The 21,436-nt window shown below is 37.1% G+C and overlaps 3 protein-coding genes across 6 annotated transcripts in view; 1 reads left to right on the forward strand and 2 right to left on the reverse strand.

The window, feature by feature from the left end:
* Positions 1–1,947, reverse strand: part of LOC135691700 (ribosomal oxygenase 1) — a 39,218-nt gene extending 37,271 nt beyond the window's left edge. The window contains exon 1 of the mRNA XM_065209657.2: positions 1,691–1,947. Coding sequence (XP_065065729.2) covers positions 1,691–1,903 — 213 coding nt within the window. The 5' untranslated portion in view covers positions 1,904–1,947. The remainder of the gene's footprint in view (positions 1–1,690) is intronic.
* A 4,722-nt stretch (positions 1,948–6,669) lies between these two features.
* On the forward strand, positions 6,670–21,078 carry LOC135691653 (uncharacterized). 2 transcript variants are annotated; one of them, XM_089110757.1, is made up of 13 exons: positions 6,670–7,041; positions 10,817–10,965; positions 12,162–12,375; positions 12,923–13,312; positions 13,622–13,814; positions 14,272–14,395; positions 14,928–15,183; positions 16,233–16,430; positions 16,623–16,764; positions 17,076–17,156; positions 17,737–17,967; positions 18,613–19,701; positions 20,069–21,078. In XM_089110757.1, the coding sequence occupies exons 1-13, from the start codon at positions 6,906–6,908 to the stop codon at positions 20,472–20,474; spliced, it is 3,609 nt and encodes a 1,202-aa protein (XP_088966883.1). In that variant the 5' UTR covers positions 6,670–6,905; the 3' UTR covers positions 20,475–21,078. The 2 variants fall into 2 exon arrangements, with proteins under 2 accessions (XP_088966883.1, XP_088966882.1); XM_089110756.1 differs by having other exon boundaries at positions 6,671–7,041; positions 14,068–14,395; positions 20,069–21,077.
* LOC135691668 (uncharacterized) overlaps positions 18,271–21,436 on the reverse strand; it is a 43,482-nt gene continuing 40,316 nt past the window's right edge. For all 3 annotated transcript variants that reach the window (XM_089110759.1, XM_089110758.1, XM_065209609.2), the window contains one exon: positions 18,271–19,913. The gene's annotated coding sequence lies outside the window, so the exon portion shown is untranslated. The remainder of the gene's footprint in view (positions 19,914–21,436) is intronic.

Below are 21,436 nucleotides of genomic sequence, written 5' to 3' on the forward strand. Positions count from 1 at the left end.
ATTGCCACCAGTTGTGCGGCACAGTAATCTAACATAATGCTTACAGACTTTTATTGCAGCACAAATATGTGAAGATTTGAACCTTGATTGGTAAGATTTGGTAAAATATTTGCATAACAAAGAGCCCTGCATATTTGTGCAGCAAAAGGCGACATGCTTAAAAATCAAACTGTTCACAGTCTAGGATGGTCTTTGAATTTCTTCTTTATTGGATTAAGGTTATGGGAAACGTTTTTGACACGATATTTGGTTTTTTCTCCCTAAAAGCAAAACTATCAACGGAATCAGATTAAACATCATTCGATGCACAAGAATGTGGTGATTCCAACTATATCAAAATCATTGGCAAATATTGTAAAATGATACTTCCAGGCAAATTTATTGATCAAATGAGTGTACCACCTTCAAAAGCTTTTTTGTGCCCTTGCGTTTGAGATAACAAAATCTGAATCATATCAGCAGAAAGCACCGATCCTTAGCTACAAAAGTCTCAGATTTTTCTCCGACATCTGTCCTGGCAGTGTGCAAAGTTTTGAGCCATCCGATTAGTTCCTTGGGTACAAAATAGCTTCTTTGTACCTTTATGTAAACAAATAGTAAGCCTGGAGAAACCACAGTGTAATCCAGGTCAAGTCACTTGAAGCTTTAGGATCAATAAGCCTGTTTAAATAAACACGGTGGTCGTACATTGGAGAGTGGATACATGGATGTGCCAAGCGATATTGTAAAAGAGACATTTGAGACCACAACCACAAAGCAACGATAATCAGCTTAACAGGTGAAGAGACTTTCAGGCCTCAACTAAAAGTTCTGATGAAAAAATTATGGAAACCTTCGTTTATATGGGAATTTTTTCTATTTTAAAAATTTCTGTTGGTTTCAAATTTTGTATTATTGTGTGCCTTGAAAGTTCGTCTACTTGAATGTGAAAAAATCAAAAAATTGATGTTTTCATCCAGAAAACATTTACCGTAATCTTAAATCGTAGCATTGTGTGTGATATCGACCAAGTTCAGTCCTGTGTTTATTGTGTAAAGAGAGTTAAATATATAACTATAGGGAGGAAAATAAAAGATCGTGGTAAAAATGACTGCCTAATTTTAATGTCTGAAGACGAAAAGTATGGCATGTGCACACTGGAGATATTTTTATGCAAAACCTGTTGCACACCCGTATTTTTGGGTGTGGCAACTAAGATGAGTGTGGCTTGGTGTGGTCCCATAGAAAATGTCAGCTGATAAAAACAAACACAGTTGTGTATGAACAATTTGAGATATCATGAATCTTACTTGACAAATATACAAATAAAAACTTGCGCTATCTTCAACAGTATACTTCACACGCATTTTTACGGTGAAATGCAAATTCACAAATTTTAACCACAACAGGGAAAAATAGTCGGTGCACACCAGCACACCAGACATTTTTGGTGGCGCACACCGTCACACCAGGCTTTTTGCTCGTGCACACCGGAGATCTCGTCGAAAAGTGCCTTACTCTGCAGACTGGCATGCGACCTGTGCGACCTGAATTCGCCTAGTCTACCAAATAACATTTCTTGACGGGTGTCTAGAAACGAAGGATCTTCGATCCCGATCTTATTTTGAAAGAAGAAGAGCCACAAAACTTAGTAGCATAGTCCAAGCCCCTGAATTAAGCTGTTCTGATGAACAAAAGATTAGAAATAAACCTTTTCATTGGATGGTTGCTGCTCTTCCATCGAGTTTGGCAAAGACCCTCTCCTTGCGCGCTTCTGTGATTTGACGGCCATCCTATGTTCCTCATACTCCGCAATGCCAGCTATCAGGTTTGGAGTGCTAAAACATTCCAACCTATTTTCTTTACCCTGGTTTGCTCCTTTAAACACACTAAATGCAGACCTTTTTCTTGTTATTGCGGCCATTTTAGCGCAAACTTCGAGAACACGCGCCAATACACACGAGCCTCGCTTTAGCAGTTTCACCCTCCTAGTGACGCATGCACAGAACCAAAAAGAAGTACGAGGACTTGAAAATAGACTCCCTAACTACTCGAGGTGGAGAACGTTTTTGAAGCAAGGAAAAAAGTTCCCTACACCGAAGTTGTTACCCGCTGGTTAATGCAAATGATAATCGCAATAAACATATTTAATGTAAACCAGGGATTGAAACTCATTTGTTAGGTGGCTACAGAATAACCGATCTGTGCAGGGCGTAAAATAGTTGTATCAAAAGATTAGTGTTTGTTTATTGTCCGCTTGAAGATTTGAATACCTTTGCATCAAAATAAAGTCAAAGATAAATTACCATGTGATTTTGTGCTATATTGTACCATACTTTTTTGTTAAATCTCCGTTTGAATTTTTCCAGCAATTCTCGAATAGCCTTCATTTTAGCCAAGAGCAAAGATCTACTGATGGATTTTCATTGGCATCACAACTATGTACGAGTTTGAATAATGAACAGCTTCTTCTGGCTTGATTAACAGCTTAATGAACTTTATCATGACACATGCTCCCTTATTCCAATACTCATTCAAAGCATGTATTCCTTTATTGCCAGTGACTGGCTCCATTCCGAAAGGAACAAGGTTCACAAAAATTAGAATAAAGGTAAGGTAAATATATGCAGCTTCTATGATTTGAAATGAAATCGTGAGACCAATTCAATGTAAAAAAATTCAACTCTTTGATGCTCCTATGAAACTTATTCTTTTATCATCTCATACCTCAAGAGAGGGGTAAATTTGAAAAGAAAGTGAGTGGGGATTATACGCTTAAGTAAGAAATGGTTTCTTCTGGTGGCGTTCACTGCATATTTCATAATTATTTTTAGGATTTCTTGCAAACTTCAAAAAATTTGTAGTAATATTGGGTTAAATCTAGAAAATTAAATAAGGTCAAGCATTGGTCCTGGTACCAGCTCCTTTAGTGCGCATAGTTAGGTAACTTATCAAAATGTATCAATTAGATCGATCTTTCTACCATTTACCCTCGGGGATGTGCCAAAATAAGCCTAATTTTGGACGGGGATGTGCCATTTTGGTTAAAAATATGAACCCATAATTCCGCAAATGTTTGAAAAATGTGACCCATAGTTCGGCAAACATGATGAGAACTATACCCATAATTCCGCAAAGCAAATGGAATTTTTAAGCACTTGAAAAAATCATCAAGCAAATTTTGCATGTTCTTTGCCCCCAAATCTCAATATTACACATATTACATACTTTTATTTCCAACTTTGATTTTATTTCCAACTTTTCCGACATTGATTTTGTTTATGCTAAATTTTTCTTCTAATAATTTTGCAATATTTTCCCAAAATGGCACCCATAATTCTCCACATTTCTTCAAATGGTACCCATAGTTCCACGCATATTTCAAAAACTGATACCGATAGTTATTCATTTTTCAGAAAAAAGGTACCCCTAAATAATGGCACGTTCCTGTACCTTCAAACATGTTAAAGTACGCCCTCCCCCCCCCCCGAGCATTTACCTGTCAAGTCAATCCGCCCTCCATCCCAACCCTTCCATAGTTTCATACGAACCGGCAGGACTGGGATCATGTAATCGAATATTCTCAGAAAAAATTCCTTGAGTTGCAAACTGACTTTTGATAACGTTTGAAAGTGCCCGCTCCTGTGCTGTACCTTATAAAAAATGGGTGCATTCCTTTTTTGCTTTTCTAGTTTTTCTAACGATATAACATAAAATGCAAACCTTTTAAACCCCTCCAGCAGTTCTGTTCCGGTGAATTCGCAAATTGTCCCAAATCATTCCAAACCTTGGAGATTGTCCTCCCAAACGTCTGTAACAAAACATGAAACAACAACAACGAGCTTCCATCTTTTTGAGCATACTTTTCTGGGCAAGTTTCATATACTTTTTCGCTCTTCGTGTATGTATCTTTCATTTATTAGTGACAAACCTGCATTTACGATCTATTTGCTGGTTTTTTATCATATGCTAACAATGAATTTAACTAAAAATTTTGCTTTATTGCAATTTTTTCTCAAGATTCCTAGAGTTTGCTGCGAGAATCCCTAGTAGACCGGGCTACAGTGGCGGTAGGTACCACCTCAGGGCGGAGAAATTCAAATGGATATTAACAGGTAGCTATGGGTCTGGTTACTTGGAAAAGTGATGGTGAACGGGAGATTGTTGGGGTTTAAGGGGTAAATACGGGGGTTAAAGTTCGTCATATAAGCATATTACCTCTGCGGAGGAGCCACTGTTTTGTTTACGACTTCAGAGCATGGCAGGTGCTTGTTATCATAAAAAAATGAACTAGAGGGAGTCTTTTAGAGCCTCTTCCTTAAATTCCGACATATTGCTACAATAAGAGTAGTCACGTGACCAATTTTTACCCCTTACCATATTTGGAAGGTGAGCTTTTTTAACAGAATACCTTTGTTCTTTTTTTGTACCACGTATTCTTTTGTTTGATACTCTTAAATGTTAAAAGATGCAAGTTAAGGCAAAGATACCTGCATTTGTCATTGTTTATCCATTTAAGGTTTCATTTTCACTTTCTTTATCATCTCCGAAGGTCACCGTTTCTTCAAGATCCAGGAACAAGTCAGTCAGTTCGTCTGGAAATGCTTGTCGTTGCCAGTCTATAGTCAGATTCCCTTTCCAGCCAAAAGTAGAAAGATTTATGGACCTTGATTTATTGTCAAATTTATGGACCTTTCACCCGATGACTTCCTAATCTTTGCAATGATGTTTGATCGCAATATGTGTAGCCTCAGTGATGAATGACATGGAGGCAAGAGTGAAATGTTTATGGCTTTGCCTTGCCTTACATACTTCTTGTCAAATAATTTTTTCCTCACATCATTGAAATTTGTTTGCCGGTATCCATATAAATGGCAAACATCTTCTTCAAGGTTAACAAATATTTGCTCATCAAGTTCCCATACCTGCCCAAGTAGCGGAAATGTGTTAACAAATCTGTTGTTCTTCTGGACCACCTCCCAACATTCTGATTTCCCTTTGCGGAAAAAAGATGACACATAGTCATTCCCCGTGAATGCATGAAAGCCTATCAGGCACTTCTTCAAACCATCTTCCATCTCAATATCAGACAAAAATAGTCCTTTTCTATTCAAACCAACTCCAAAATCGAGATATACTTGACTTTGCTCTTTACTGTGTTATAATACTTAATAAAATTACCAAGATGTCGATGTCTGAGGATGGAGAGCGTACAACAACTTTTTTCGATGGATGCCGAGTTAAAGCGTTTCTTTTTCCTTGTAAACTCTTTGTAGCAGAATTCATGGTATTAAAATTCATTAGCTATGAGATAAACCTCTTTAATTTCATAACAAATGTTCTGATCGATATTGGCTTCAGCAGCTTCTTTTTACGTTAGTTCGACCTGCTTCGTCGTGATCGTTATTGGTACATGATGTTTCTGTTGCCTCTTTACCCGGTACTTTTGGCAAAAATTACGCAGCTGGGGATAAACATCTGGTCTCTGAGTAGCTGCAGTCTTTAGTCTTTGTGGACGCTGAATAGCTTCAGTGCTAGTTTCTGCGAGGAATTTCTCATGGGACAGGATCTTTGTAAATTTTTATAACAAGGTTCTAAGTGAACTCCGTGCTTATTTGGATCAACCTCGTCAGGAATGGAGCTGCATTGTTCTTCGTGGAGATTTTTGCCACCAAGTCGTAAACGAGTAGCCTTTGCAGCATAAATTTTATCTTTATTGATGTCAGACAAATCTTTAATAATACTGTACAGACAAACTTTGCTCGGGTAATGAACAATACAGCTTAGGCCTTGTATGTTTAAAAATATAAATAAAACAGGACTTCCTCAATACTTTAAAGGTACACAGAGTATCCAATTTTCAGAGCGAAAATAACAACTTACATACTGAAAATGACGCTTAAAGCAAAACAATTCTTTCTTGGTAATGATGCAAACAGGTCTTTTTGTTCTGCTACGTATTTCCGTGATTTCTTGAGTTCATTGCGTTACATATTTGTGTTACTATTTGTACAAATATTTTCAAAGCGATGAATTGCGAAAAAAGTTGCCCAGCATCTGAAGGAGATGTGGAGTCATCACGAAATAACCAAATGCGCATGAAATCAAACGGACCTAATAAATTATCATGTCTTCGCAACCATTATTCTACACATAGTTAAAACCAGTCATAAACTCAAAGTTATTCAGGGTATCCATCAACAACAGCTCGGTTGTAGAATAATCTTGCTGATTTGTACATTATTGTAACATTTAAGAGTATTAAACAAAAACAATTTCAGGTATTCTGTTAGAAAAGGCTCACTTTCCAAAAATGGTAAGGGGTAAAGATTGGTCACGTGACTACTCTAATTGTAGCAATATGTCGGGATTTAAAGAAGAGGCTCTAAAAGACTCCCTCTAGATGACTTTTTTATGAAAACAAGCACTTGCCATGCTCTGAAGTCGTAAACAAAACAGTGGCTCCTTCGCAGAGGTAGTATGCTAATATGACGAACTTTAACCCCCATATTTACCCCTTAAACCCCAACAATTCCCCGTTCACCATCACTTTTCCAAGTAACCAGACCAATAGCTACCTGAAAATATCCATTTGAATTTCTCCGCCCTGAGGTGGCACCTACCGCCACTGTAGCCTGGTCTATAGGTTCAGTTGGTCAAAGTCCACATTCCATTCCGCTAAAGGGACTGGGAATGAAAAGTGCGGCGGTCGGCGAATACTGGAACAGGAGCCAGTGATTGCAACGTAGAATTTCAGTGTTTTTGTTAAGTTTTTTGCACGCAATCGCCGTCAAGGTGGCGAAAATTATGCTTGTGCTCTGTTGACTTAGTTAATTGTGTCTACGGCATCAGGAATGTGGTTTGGTCTTGCTCCAAAAACTCCGTGAGTGCTATCCTGAAGTCCATTCGCACTTGCATTGCCGAAGATGAGGCCAGGTGTCGACAGGCCTAGTCGACGGAAGAAGAAGGTCGATTATTTGGAAGCGAATAGTGACAATGAATTCCTATATGCCGACCAAGCCAGCCCAAATTCTAGCGAAAGCAAGAACCACTCAGATTCAGGTAGTTTCGCCATTTTCCTTCTTAATACACCCATGGCTATTGTTTAAATTGAACATTTCAAAACACAGCTGTTACGCCGCGGAAGTCAGGACAGCATAGGCCCGTTTTCTGACCGCATCGGAGAAAATCGAAGATATCTCAAAATTTGAAAAAGCTATAGAGAAGCTGTTTTTTGTTTTGAACTTAGCATTAAATTCTTTACTAGAAAGTTGAAATAGAATTCTAATTGCCTTTTAGGGTTTTTTACAAAAAAATTTGGTTTCCCTGAATGGGCTTCCCGCGAAATTCTTTAACAGAATTTGTCTACGGTACCACTGCCAAAGCCAACCAAACAAGGCTAATTGGAAATATTTTTGTATTGAAGTCTCTGAAGAGGTAGAAAATAAATGAAAATAGCACTTAAGTATTTTTTTTTTAATTTTTTTACCTTCAAGTTGATATTTTCATCGCTCCTGACGGAGAAGCCGAAGAGATATACACTGCGAGGCGGCCTCGCAGCTTTGAGAATCGATAGGAAAACATTAAGTTTTAGGCCGACCGGGTCGTCGAAAATCAGCTCGCGCTTCCACAGACAGGCTTATTTTGCTAGAAAAACATACTAAGATGACTCTTCATTCGTAGGAGGATAAAATTTTTGGGGTGCCCTCTCAGACAGAAAAACCGTTAACATTCAAATTTCACGCGGGCGCACAGAAAGTTGATTTCTAACTGGTTTCCACCAAGTGCTGACCAGGGCACCCCACCAGGTTTTTAGCCTCATTCTTAATCTTATTCATGCAAAAGAAATGAGGTATTTATCGTCTATCGTTTGGAAGCGCCCGAGAAAACATTGAGGAGCACTTTGGCCTAAAATCGCGATCGTGTCGGAAATTTACGAAAGTGGTGATTCTTTAAAATCTTCCCCTAAAACCTGATAAAATTTAGCAAACAACAAATAAACGAAATAAAATAAACAGAGGATGGTCTTTGTTTTAAAATTATTTGCAATTTTCTGCAATAAATCTACGATTTTATACTTAATTTTGAAAATCATTCAATTTTCGAAAGTTGCGTGTTGCGGTCTGTTAAATGGCAAAATATTGGCTGTCCTCATTTCCCCGAGAACAATAGGCGTAACAGCCGTGAAAAATTCAAACATAAAAAGTCATTTTCCATCGCCACAGTGAGTGCCCTTGAGGGTTTTCTCCAAATAAATCAACAGGCACATCTATATTTATAAAAGTTTCTTTATTAAAAGCTAAGAATAACACAAGCTCCGGGGGTGGGGGGGGGGTACAAGCAGGGATGTAGTGGTGGGGCTCAGGGGGCGCAGCCCCCCTTTTTAAAAATTTTCGAAAAAAGTTGGGTGGGGGCTGAGCGTTTGTGCTTGGATATAGTCAGAAATCATGTAACGCAAAAAAGCTGTGAAGTATTGTTACTTTACCACGTCAGCTATTAATGCTTTTTTAAAAGCATTAATAGCATTAATGTTTAAAAACAAGAAAAGGAAACAAGAACAACTGACAGATTTAAGCGCATTGCAAGCTTTATATGCATGAAAATATACACAAAATTTGACATATTTTGATAGAAAATTCCTGTTTTCTTAACACAAGAGAAAATGTGTCAATTCAAAATTCAATCAATGAGTCATTAATCTTAAAGATAACATTCTTCCTTATCGATGCTACAGATATTTTATATGTATTTCTGGCCATTCTTAGAATGTCATATCTCAAAAAATTTTCTAAAGAAAAAATAGGCGGCTTTAACTGAGTCATTGAGCAATATAAACATTGTGCTCCCTCACTTGCAGTGAAGTTTCCCCCAGCCCTTGCCATGGTATCAATATTCTGATCTCAGCTGCCGCTCAAACAATCAATGTACCTGGCTACTCCACCAATGATCGGAAGAGACATCAACCCTCACCATCTTCTAATTGCAAGAACATACAAGAACAACTTGGAATTTTCATAGAGTCCCCCTCGACTTCATCCCTGGTTTCAAGCAAGGACTGCAGAGTATATGACAGATATTTATTATATTGGGGGGGGGGGTGTGTGTAAGCCCCCTTAGCATCTCCCTGCTTCCACAGTCCTTGGTCGTTTTCTTTTCAAAAAAGCCCTAATGTTGTCCAAAAAGGTGATGATGAGGTGGAATGGCCCAGCATGGATTCCATGGCAGTTGGACTCCCTAGAAATTTTTGTGAAATCTGAATGCACCCTTTCCTTGCACACCTGATTGTTGAGCATGACTTGGATGTGGCTTAAGGCATGGCTTCAATTCACAGGTTTTTGAAAGACTGCAAAATGATTTTCTAAATTTGTTTGTAAAAGAGATTGAAAAAATGTCATTTTTAATTGAGTAATTCTCTTGAGATCAGGGCTGCCAAGAAGTTTCCAAGCCCTAAGGCAAAACTGAAAGATGTGGCACAAATGAGCAAAGGGAGCAGAACATTTTTGTGATCACTACTTAGCTTAAAATATATTTTAGAATAATTCTTGCAGTAATTTTTTTGCAATCCTTTAAAATGTTGTGCTATTAGTCCCCCTGAGTTACCAGGCCTGGAATCATCAATTAGAATTATCATGTTTTTGGCCTTGGTAATTGTAGGAAAGTTTAATCTCAACTTTCAACCATTTAATTTCTCTGTGATGAAAAATTAATAAAAACTGGATAAATGCCAAAGAAAGCCATGGAAAACCCCAAGAATCACTTGTAAATTTGGTGCACACTCAAATTTTCAAACTTGTCACTAGTGTACTCTTGCACTCCCTGGTAAGAGTTTGTGCACTCTCGAGATCTTGTCGAACTGCCATGAAATTTAGACCAGGGCATGGCCATTAACACTTCATCGTTGAATCCCATGAATAAGTTTTTAGGTTTAGATAAAATATTTGTCAAAACAGCACAGGCTGCATCCGTGAAAGCAAAATCTTGGGGATGGCTTCATCCTCAAATTTTATAATATTCCTTTTTTTGTAGTTATAGTAGTGTAATTTATAAAATGCCTTTGAATAAAGTAAACATTAAACAATTAACTTTCATGTTTTTTTAAGTCTTCAGAGTAGAAAACATAGGGATAATGATTGAAAATTGTTAGCTTAAGAATGTAAATACCAAGCTATGGGTCAAAATAAGCCAACCAGTAATGCCACAATACGTACGGTTAGGCGTCATGTTTCAACAGGACCTGCCTAAACTGTTCCAAATGGAATTGCTAGCTGTACTTAAAGGAGTAGGCCTGGCTAACTATTCCTATTTGTAGCTGATCAATCCTGCCATTGCAACACGAAGCGTAACATTAAGTTTAGAATATTTTGCTTTTTTCTATCAAAAGAATATTCATTTTCAGATAATTTATCAAATGGAACTAGAGCTTTAAGGCTGATTCAGAGTACTACATGTGAACTAGTCATTGCAGTTTTAGGAAAAAGATGTAAAGTTGACTCTTGTATATTTCCTGCTACCCAGTGCAGTTCCATAAAGTTCCAAATTTTGTCTCCATTGACAACAACATCACACTGATGTTTGTGTTATGAATAGCATTTGAAAAGCCTTGGAATGTTACCTTTCAGGACTTGTTATGTAATCATAGTTAACCATATTTATGAATTCTATTGTTGCTCAGATTTCCAATGTTTATACTGTCCTTTCTATTGATGCACAACTATTAAATGTGTAGGAATCATAATGGAGCCAAAAGCTTGATAAAATTTAATTATCTTTACTGTATCCCTGAATAAACTTATTTTTTTTCAAATAACCTGATTTAATGTTATTTCCTGTTTGTTAGATGATGCAGGTGACATTCCTCCAGAATTCAGAAGTGCTGGTCTCATCGCGCAAATGGATATACCTAAAGGCAAGGTGTTTGGGCCCTTTGCAGGAGTTATCAGTGAGCAAAAGGCGTCACCCTCAACAATGCATACCTTTATCTGCAAGGTACATTTTTTCAAAACTTTTCAAAGTGATTCATTTTAACTGGCATTTGCCATGTATAAAATGCTTGCAACTTTTTAAACAGGTATTTTAAACTTTAATCAATGGTAACATCCCATTGTTTGTCAATCAAGACCAAGTTCTGAATTGCTGCTAAGGCCATTTCTGTACATTATAGCTTCTCCCCCAGTCAAGTTGACTGTAAACAATTAAAAGGCAAAAACCATATATTTTGCTTTTGCTTTGACTTACATCAAAGCAAAATGACTTATGAAATTGACTCTAAAGCCACTTAAAATAAATTTGTGTTGTTATCATATTGTTTAGACCAGAATACAATACAGGGGTACATGTTTAATTATCTACAGGCAACCTTGTGTCATCAGTAGCAGATTAAAATTTTTCAATGAATTCAACACTGTAAGTTATGTTGCATGTAGTGGAGGAAATTCATTTTTCAGGTGTGGGAGAGGGGGGGCAATGCCGACAAAAACAAGTGAATTTTTGCTAACAAATGACAATTTACAGACAAAAGCATGCCTTAACTGACAATCTAGGAAAACCCTGGGGAGAGCACTTGCCCACCCACATCCTTGGAAATTTCTGCCACTGTTGTAGAGTACCAAGCAAATCGAATGAACAGTTTCAACATCATGGATTTGTCTGTTCAAAAACATTTTTCAAAAAGTCTGCATCTTCATTGACCTTCACATGAGAACTTAATCTTGATTGACAAACCTTATATTGGGACTGGATGTCCCATGAAATACAAGGTGGGCATTTTGCTGTAGCTGCTTCCACGGTCACCTAAAGTCCTGAATATGAACCATACACTAACCATCTGCAAATAAACATATCATAGAAATTCTCTGCATTGGAAATCTCATCAGCTGGAATAATTTTTGTCTACTATTTATCTGGCAATTTTTATCATTCAACTGTCTCTCCCAAAGAGTCCAATAGACATATTTCCCATTCAAATTCTTATGGCCAGGCCTAGAATATATTTGAAAACAACTGTCACTTTGTTATGGTTTTTAATAGGTTGACAATCATACTAACATCTAGACTTCTTCTTGGGAAAGATAAAGCAATTATTGGATCGTGAATTCCAAAATTGTTTTCAGCTTTTTGCATTGTTTCTTTGGCTCTAAAATGCTCAAAATTTTCTTGTCATCAATACAGTGTTTATTTTTAAGGTGAAAGATTCTAGTACACTTGGATTCAAATACTTTCATGCCAATAAAAATGAAAAGAAAAAATGTGATTGGCTGAAGATGATCCAACCTCCATTTGGTAGTAAATCTAATAACATTGTTGTCTATGGCAATAATGATGGTGTGCACTACAAAGCTACTGAGGACATTGCCATCGGGGAAGAATTGCTGGCATTGTGTGAAGATCATCAACCAGGTGAAAGTTGCTTGTTTTTAAGTCTTTTTAAAACCTCTCTGCATACTACCATCAAGCTAAATAGCTATTATAGGATCGTTTCAGTAGTGTCTTTTAATAAATAAATTGTGAAAGGGTAGTATCTTTAAAATGCAGCATACTGATGTTGCACACTTCGTTCAACAAGGTGAGAAGATCTATGAACAATGTCTGATATACAGGGATAATAACAAATGTTGACTCTTATCTAATCCGAGATAATGGCTGAATGTCATGTGCAAAAATTTTGAAACTTTTCCGTAGATTATTCACTCTTGTTTTGGGCATTAGTAGAAAGGTTATCAATGATAGCATACTAAGTTAAATCAGTCTACTTGGTTTATTTTATATTTAGTACCAATAAGTACAGCAGAGATCTGACTTATTTGTTTAACAAACCCGTTTGCAAGCGTTCTTCATTAGAAAAACATTAGATTAGGATATTAAGACCAAAATAGAAGTTCATTTCAAGGGTTAAGTATTTGCTAGTACGAATGTCACTGATTCTAATAATTCAGTTTTTATTCAGGTTCAATCCGAAAATGGGCAGTTTCTTCTCGCAAAAAACGCCCATCGGTTATAGTTTTGAAAAAAACGGGCGGTGATGAAGCCTTGGACCTAAGTGAATCAGTCCAAGTGGAAACTCAAAAGCGAGAAAGAAGTAGGAAGAGAACACCTAGGAGGATCTCAAAGCGCTTGGCAATTCAAGAGAAAAACAGCGACAACAGTAACTCAGAGCAGATTGAACACTGTTCAAGCACATCACCTTCATATGATGCTAAACAGCCAGTCGATTCCAACATCAGTTTGGAAAGCCCCACTCCTGCGAAAAGAAAAAGAACAGCAAAGTTTACTTCGTTCGAAGACAAATCTAGCCCACAAGATGAAACAAACAATAATTTGTGTCAAGATCATGATGGTAAGCTTACTTACATAAGCTTTCTTTATTAATGTGCCCCTGTTAAAAAGCTTTGCATTGTGCCAAAGAAAGATTTTTCTAATTTTTCCCGCCAATTGGAGCAAGGAATTGGACGGCTATTTATACTCCCATATAATTCTAAATCTTTGGCTTTAGATTAGGTGATTTCTTTGGCCTTGGAAAAAGCAGATCGATATGTTTTTGTGTTCTGTTTGGTAAACTACATCCTGAAACACTTTTGACAAATGTTTATCGCTAAATATTATTTGGATGTGCAATTTGAAATGTATATAACTAATCTTTTTTTAGAGTTATTTGACGATTGCACAGCCAAGTCTAGTACTGAAAATACAGAGCGCATGGATTCTAAAGACGTTGCAAATCACACTGGAAACAGTAATTGTGTGGAAGAAAGTGATCTAAAATGCGCAGAGTGTAACATTTCGTTCAAGCAGCAAAAGTACCTCAAAAGGCACAGAACTAAATTTCACACAGAACGCAGGTGAATTATTTTTGTAAGGCATTCTCAAATTGTCAAGATTTAATAAATCTCAATCATATATTTGTATCTTATGGGTATGTGAATTGGGGGCTGTGATGCTAAGGTGCAGTAGCTATGTGCTTTCAGGAAAAATGAACTTCTGATTTTACTATTAAGGCAGTAACGTGTTTGACACAGTAAAATTATGTCGATAAAAAGATAGGACTGTCTTTATGCAGTTTCACTTAGCATTTGTTCAACAATTTTTTTTAAGGTGTCAACAATGCGAGTCGGTGTTTTTAAATTTAGCTGATTTGAAAAAACATGTTCGCGAGGAGCACGCAGGAAAAGATGACTTGCATGCTGCTTGTCATATTTGCAATAAAATATTTTCAAAGAGCTATTTGCCGGGCCACATCAAATCACACGATAATGCTTATAAATGCAAAATATGTCAGAAAACGTTCTCTTGTGGCAGCAATTTGAGAAAGCATCTGCAGAAACACAAGCCTGGTTACCATCCAAAGAAAAAAGGCGTGATTGTGACGAGAAAGAAATGTGATACATGTGGCAAAATGCTGAATGGAAACCAAGCCCTCAAAGTGAGTCTGTTTTTTATTATTCGGCAAACTTCACTTCAGGTCCCACTCTATCGTGTTTTCTTCTCAATAGCAAAACTGTTTTGATCAACCATTTTTACTTCTCCTTTTTGTTCTGTTTGTAGTCATCAATCTTTTCTGGTTTTCGAGTGGTGTGCGTTTTTCTTTTTTATTATATAGGGGTTAAGGGTTTTAGCTACACACTGTATTTCACAATAGTTTGCCAAGTCTACCGACATTCAAAATGAATATTAAAATCTTTTTGCTTTATTTCAAACACTTTAATATTTGACGAGCAATGAGATGAACTGTCATGTTCAGCATTATTTTATCCAGATTTGGAATCATTTTGCTAATTATTTGAAGGTTATCAGAAACTTAGCAGCATTAATGCCCATACAAAGATACGTTTCAAATTCTTCATTTTGGATGGATCTCGTGATAGGTTATGTTGATTTTATTGTCTTAATCAAAGTTACGAATATCTAGATTCTGCTGACTTAATTAATTGATGAAACTTGTATGATGTTAATAGGCACACATGCGCCTGCATACTGGAGAACGTCCATTCAAATGTGACAAGTGTGACTGGGCATTTGTGCAGAGGACTCACTTACGCCGACACAAAATGGTAAAGCATGGTGACGGCAAACAGCTGGGTAAGCATCAGTGTGACCAGTGCCAAAGATGGTACTCCAACAAATCAGTGTTGGAAATGCATGTGATCACGATTCACCAGGGCCTAAGGCCTTTCAAATGCAACATGTGTAAAGATACTTTCAACATACAAGGTATACATATTTAATCATAAAAAGAGTTGGGAAATGATGACGCCATAAAAATCTACTACGCAATAAGGAGTTTTCAATAGTTCTACATATGATAACAAGATATCACCAATATTTTCAATTCAATATTGGTCTAGATTTAGCACAGTGACTTTGTTCACTTTCCCTATAATGATTTTGTTATTAATTCTTTAGAGCAAGCAAAACTCCAGGTGGAATAGTCCAAGTTCAAAGATACTAAAGATTTATTTGCATGGCGTCATCACTTTCTAAGCATTTTACTCATTATTTTTCATTGGTCTGACTTCTGTTGCCCTCTGTTTTGGGGTGAACAGAATATTCGTTCGAAATAAAAGGGGGCAAACACTAATCTAAAAAGCAAAGTACCTTTACTGTCGCCACAGAAATATTTCATCGAACAAGATTCTTTTATTAAATCTTGTTTGAGAAAACATTGATCTAAACAGAATTTTTTGAATAAATTGTTTTTAATGAATTATAACCTTGTGAACTTTCGACTTTTTTAACATATTTTTAAATTAGACTTAGTGTTTTCAATTTTGATGCACCTATGAGCCCTGTGGATGTATGACGCAATATAAGAGATTTTATCATAATTTTATTATTTTTAAATAATATTCAGAATCTATTGCTTTTACTTTTACTTTGGAATAATCGTCTTAAATACCTCCTATCTAAATATTAATTTGCAATGATTGAAATTACATGGGCCTGTCCAAAGTAAATTGCTAAATGCAACATGTCTGAGCACCTTTCTGCTGTGTATTCAAATGCATCTTTTTTAATTTAAAAGGCGCTGAAAATGTCCTATCAATAAGAAATGCAACTTTAATTTTTCTTTGTGCAAAAGTGTATCTTAAAACACGGTTAATGGGGATTCATATTGCAGGATTTTCAGAATCTAATTAATAACGTGTACAAAATGAAAAAGTATGATTTTATTGCCCATGCTATCAATTGAAAACTGTGGCTTTATCTGTTATTTTTGTTGGAAACTATCTGATCTCGTTCTCCGTATTTCGCTCTACAAGGCCTTCTTCTGCGTCACCAAAGAGAGCTACATCAAATGGATGTAGATTTACCTGAAGATCAACGAAAATACCTTTGCAAAGAAGATGGATGTGGAAAAAAGTTCAGCTTGCAGTCCGACCTTAATAAGCACATATTTGAACACACTGGTGTACATCCGCATCAATGCAAGGAGTGCAATAGCTATTTTTCAAGCTCAGGTAATTGCAACTTAACAACCACGTTTCATTTTCATTACCGCCAATCTATGTTTCAAGATGCTTTCGTTTCTATTCTACTTAAATGCAAAAAAGGATTGTGAGAGATGAAAAGGTCATATGTGGTTCTAAAAGCTACAGATTAAGGATGCCTTTTGATTTGAGCATCTCTAGATGAAGTTTTCAATCTTCTAGGAAATCTGGGAAAGCACGTACGTAGGATACACCGGGGTGTGAAGATATCAGAGAGCAAAGCAGACAGCTCCGATGAAAGATTTAAATGCACGTTGTGTGAAAAGGTATTTAGTAACGCAGCCAGCTTGCGAGAACATGGCAGGTAAGTTGAGTTTATACTGAAAATTATTGTACTTGCGAATGACTAGACATCGTTTATTCAAAAATATTTTTTCAACCATTCTGAAAAATTCTCATACTTTAGGTATAGCTGAGTCATTTTCTTGAATTTGGAGAAGAAAGTATTTAGAACGTTTGATCGGCTATTGGTTAGCAATTAATGATATGTAAGAATTTTTAATCATCTTTTATTTCAGTTTAGGAAGAACTTTACTCAACAATATACAGCAATTTAAGCGAATCATTAATCTTTCAATGTTTCAAATGCCATCTAATTTCTGCCTTATAATGCAGGATCCATACTGGCGAGAGGATCAAATGTTCAAAATGCTCTTCAACATTTGTCCAAAGATCAGGACTCCGAAAACATTTAAGGTATAAGTTACCCCACAAGTGGTTTTCTCTACTTTCTGTGAGCAGTTATTTGGGATGGGAGGACACCTCCTCGCCCATCAGCATGGATAGCAAAGACAACCGAGTCCATGTTTGATAATATGATTAGCCACCTTTTTATTGGGCTATTTGTTAATCAGGTAAAACCATCTGTATACTTAATATCGTCCTTTCATGGTAGGTTACGTAAGGGCTTGGCAAAACAGAGGGAGTCATTTTGTATTTTGGGGATAAGAGACACTATTCACATGAATGGAGCAAAAACCTTTCCTGGAAAAACGTGGGGGTAGGGTAGGATGCGCCCCTAACGCCCCCCCCCCATTTCTACGCCTAGAGTCATTGGACAACGGTCTTGTTCGCAAATGGCTTCCTGTATATCCAATTTGTCTTAGGATGTCGTATTGACTATATCCTTTGTACCTGCTATTTTCAATTTTTAAAGTCAGTCTATCTAGAAAGAGGCTATTTGTTGCGTTAGACCTATTATTAGAAGTTTAAAAGAAGAGCCTTTTTGTTGCCATCGCGAGATTGTTTCTTTTCAGTTGAACCTCTTTATCAATAGGTGCCTTCGTTGCCCTGGCTTGAAAAAGGAGATGGAAGACAGAGGTGAAGATGCTAAGCCAAAAATTTATAAGCGCTCCCGTACGTGGAAATGCAATGAATGTGACAAATTCTTCTTAGGTCCAAGTGATCTGAAGGCTCATAGCCGTGTTCACTCTGGGGAAAGGCCGTTCACGTGCTCAATATGCGGCAAGAGCTTCACACAGCCGGGCAATCTAACAAAGCACGAAAAGCAAGTAGCAATATTAAGACTTTGTATGCTCGTAGGTACTAAAATACTTTGTATTCAAGTGAAATGATGGCAAGGGATTACAGTATACTCCAGTTTTGTACGCTATCGAGTTATGTTTCGACGTGCCGTGGTAGTTCAAGGTCATAAATTTGGTTTGTTCGAATTAAGGAAATAAGGACACTTTGCTCATTGGACTGGACTGAAGATGCATAGCGTTTGATATGCTGACAACAAATTTGCGGAGTTTCCATCCCATTCTTCCCAAATCCCCATTTTACAGAACATTTTCCTTTTTTGATTGAAGAGGGAGTTTCAAGAGAATGAATTATGTTGAAAATCGTAGAAAATTTTTATAGGACTGAAAAAACAATGTTTTGTACCTGCGAACGACATTTCAATTCGCCTCCTAAAACTATGCTATGGAAAATGCAGTGTTATAATTCATCAGATTTCAACTACCCTAACTTGAAATTCTTTCTTTGCAAATTGTGACCAGCGTGTCCGTTTACTGTTTGACATGAAGGCCTGGTAATTCTAGGTAGTTCGTACATTTTAATTGCTTATTCCCCTAAATCAGGTCCACTAGCTAATACTCATCTCGTTCTCTCTGCATTTTTCAACTATTAACGATCATTTAAATTCCAGGTATGTTCATGGTGGTGAAAAGCGCCCAAAGGAAATCAAAAGGGAAAAGAGATACTCCTGTAGCTTGTGCTGCAAGTCGTTTTCCTCTCCGGGTGACTTATCAATGCATTGCCGCACACATACCGGAGTCAAGCCGTTTGAATGTACGCATTGTGGAATGGCGTTTACTCAAAGGGGTAACCTAAAAAAGCATGTTTTCCGTTGGCATACTATGAACGCATTAAAGTCACACCGGAAACCATCAAATCATGAAGGGCAGGAAGAGAGAGTTGTAATTAAAGGACTCGAGTCCAGCTCCATGTCTACAAGCAATGCCTCTACGACTTGCTCTGTCGTGCTCCCGCCTTCGTTCATCACCAACAATAAGGAAGTCCTAGTCACTAATGTTCCAATCGCCATGGCAGCCATGCTCAAGCAAAAAGCAACTGAAGTAGCAAAGTCTAGTCAACCCTCTTCATTTTCGGTGACGTCACTAATCCAGTGCCTCACTGCCACACAAAAAGCCATTTCTTCCGCATCTACATCAGTTGTAGAGTCTTCAGAAAGTACCCCCAGACCCATCATGAAACAGATCAAGGCAACGAACCAGGCGACTTCAAAAGCAATGTCTCCTCCAACTACACCAGTTACAACGCCCCAAAATGAACTGATCAAACTTCCGGATTTCAGAGCCTCAAAGGCAACTTTAACATCAAACAGTATGCCAGCAGTCAGTAATTTTATGAAATTGACTGATCCCCAGTCAGTTTCATGTTCACCAGTATACCAGTTGGATTTGGTCAAAAATTTCCTTCCTAGTAAACTGCAAGCGCCTGTTGATGCAAAACATAGTAATCCGATGTTCACTGAGCCACAGGCATCATCAACAAGTACCATTTCCACTAAGGAAATTCAGAGAGTGCATGATTTCTTGACAGACTCGAACCTTTTAGATATTGGAATTCAAAAGTCTTCGGCGGGAAGCCACGCTCATACACAATCACTCAACTTTAATGGCGATTTCACAGGTCAAGTCAGGGGAATGGAATTCGCACAAACTGATTTAGGAAGCCCTCGGTTTAGATTTTCGGGGAGAAGCACTTTTGCTAGGTACGTTTGAGAGACTGTTTTGTTGAAGTTATCTTGTGATTTAAATGTGACTGTGTTTATTGTATAGAGTTAATTGAGTATAAAATAATTTGCGTAATTTAGGCCTTGGTGTGATAACTTCGCTTACCTAGTATCATGGTTTGAAGATCTTTAGTTATTTTTCCACTTCTTCTGTCTTCAATCCAGCGATACATTACATCAGTTGGACTACGCTAAGGAACAAATTTTAAATTATTGAAGGAGGAATATAGATGCCAGTAGAAACAATGGTTAATACTAGAGCGTAGCATTTGCAGCTTATTGTTTCTTAAAACAAATAGTTAATTGATTCTTTAACCTAATTTGATCTTCTATTTTGATTTTTCAGGATGCAGCCAGAATCGCCGAAAGGTCTTCATTTGCCTTTCGACAGTCAACAGCTTGCAGCTGGAAGCTTTCTAGCTTCTCAGCGACTGACGCACCCGGATATCCAAAGACAAGCTCGCGTGGCCAGAAGAGAAGCATTTCCTAATGTCATGGACACGCAAAGCGAGTTTTCAATTGCTAGCAGCCACTCTTCTCTGCATCATAATTTTGCCAATGTGAGTTTACCACAACCGCTGCCAGGGGTTGGCAACTACTTCCATCCACCAGGGAAAGTTCTGACTCCCCCTTGGGATCCAACAAACATCAGGGACACTGGAATGCATGTTAGTGGTAGTCAGATGCCTGGGATGCTGGTGCAGAAGTCCTTTCAGATAATTGGTAATGGCTCATCTGATGTGCGAAAATAATGAACAACAGAAATCAATACTATTTTCATTTAGACGTATTTTAAGGCGCATAGTTGTAGCTTCTTGTTTTAGCCTCAAGTATTTTAATAAAAAAGTGTTTGATTTGCAAATTTGTATGCTGAGATATTTCTTTGTAGATATTTTCTGTATGATTTATTTTCAAAATTTTAAACGCACCTCATTCACATAATCATATTTAATGTAACTAATTTTCTTTAAGGTTCTCAAGATTTCATATTTCACATTGATTTATTATAACATGGTGGTATAAAATTCATTATTATATTCTTATTTATGTTGACTTCATTGCCATTTCACCGTTTCGAAACCTAGGTATTTTATCGGCAGGTCAGCTAGGAGCCTACGTAGCCAACAAACCCAACAAATATAGCTGAAGTGTGATATATTTCCGCTTAGCATTGATCAATGTCTTCTCTTTAATGCAACCCCAGCCTAATACAACCCAAGTTTAAAATGAAAATGAAGGGGAAGATTTAAAAGGTATTTATCATCATCCATCTATATCACCATTACATGCCTGTATTTGAATTTTTTAAACGTCGCATCGACCACGCATGATTATGGAATAATTTAGTTTTGCTGTTGAATCTAAAAGTTACATTTGCTAAGTTGCAGTTTTCTTCAGTCTTGAATTCCTTTTGTGTTTTGATTTATTTCTTTGATGCTGGACTAGCAAAAACAACTTAAGGCAAAGTTAATGTAAAGGCAAAAACAACTCAAGTTATGGTTTATTCAACATATGCTTTTTCGGTTACTGTATTTGTATTTGCCATGTCCTTTAGGCCACGTGAACAGAGCAGATAATCTACAAGCAAGCTTTTAAGTGGAGTAAGTTTTCATAGAAAACACATTTAAAACCATGATTGTTTGAATAAGTTTTTTGCAAGTCATTTTGTCTCGATCTCAAGTTCGAGATCTCAAACTACTATTCTAAAACAGTC

Source organism: Rhopilema esculentum, chromosome 10 (assembly GCF_057945365.1).
Source record: "Rhopilema esculentum isolate cy_ngs chromosome 10, ASM5794536v1, whole genome shotgun sequence".
NCBI lineage: Eukaryota > Metazoa > Cnidaria > Scyphozoa > Rhizostomeae > Rhizostomatidae > Rhopilema > Rhopilema esculentum.

Coding starts and splice junctions, on each gene's coding strand:
- LOC135691653 (XM_089110756.1), top strand. CDS start 6,906: ATGAGGCCAGGTGTCGACAGGCCTAGTCGACGGAAGAAGAAGGTCGAT. Junction 10,966..12,161: donor TGCATACCTTTATCTGCAAG/GTACATTTTTTC, acceptor TTTATTTTTAAG/GTGAAAGATTCTAGTACACT. Junction 12,376..12,922: donor GTGTGAAGATCATCAACCAG/GTGAAAGTTGCT, acceptor GTTTTTATTCAG/GTTCAATCCGAAAATGGGCA.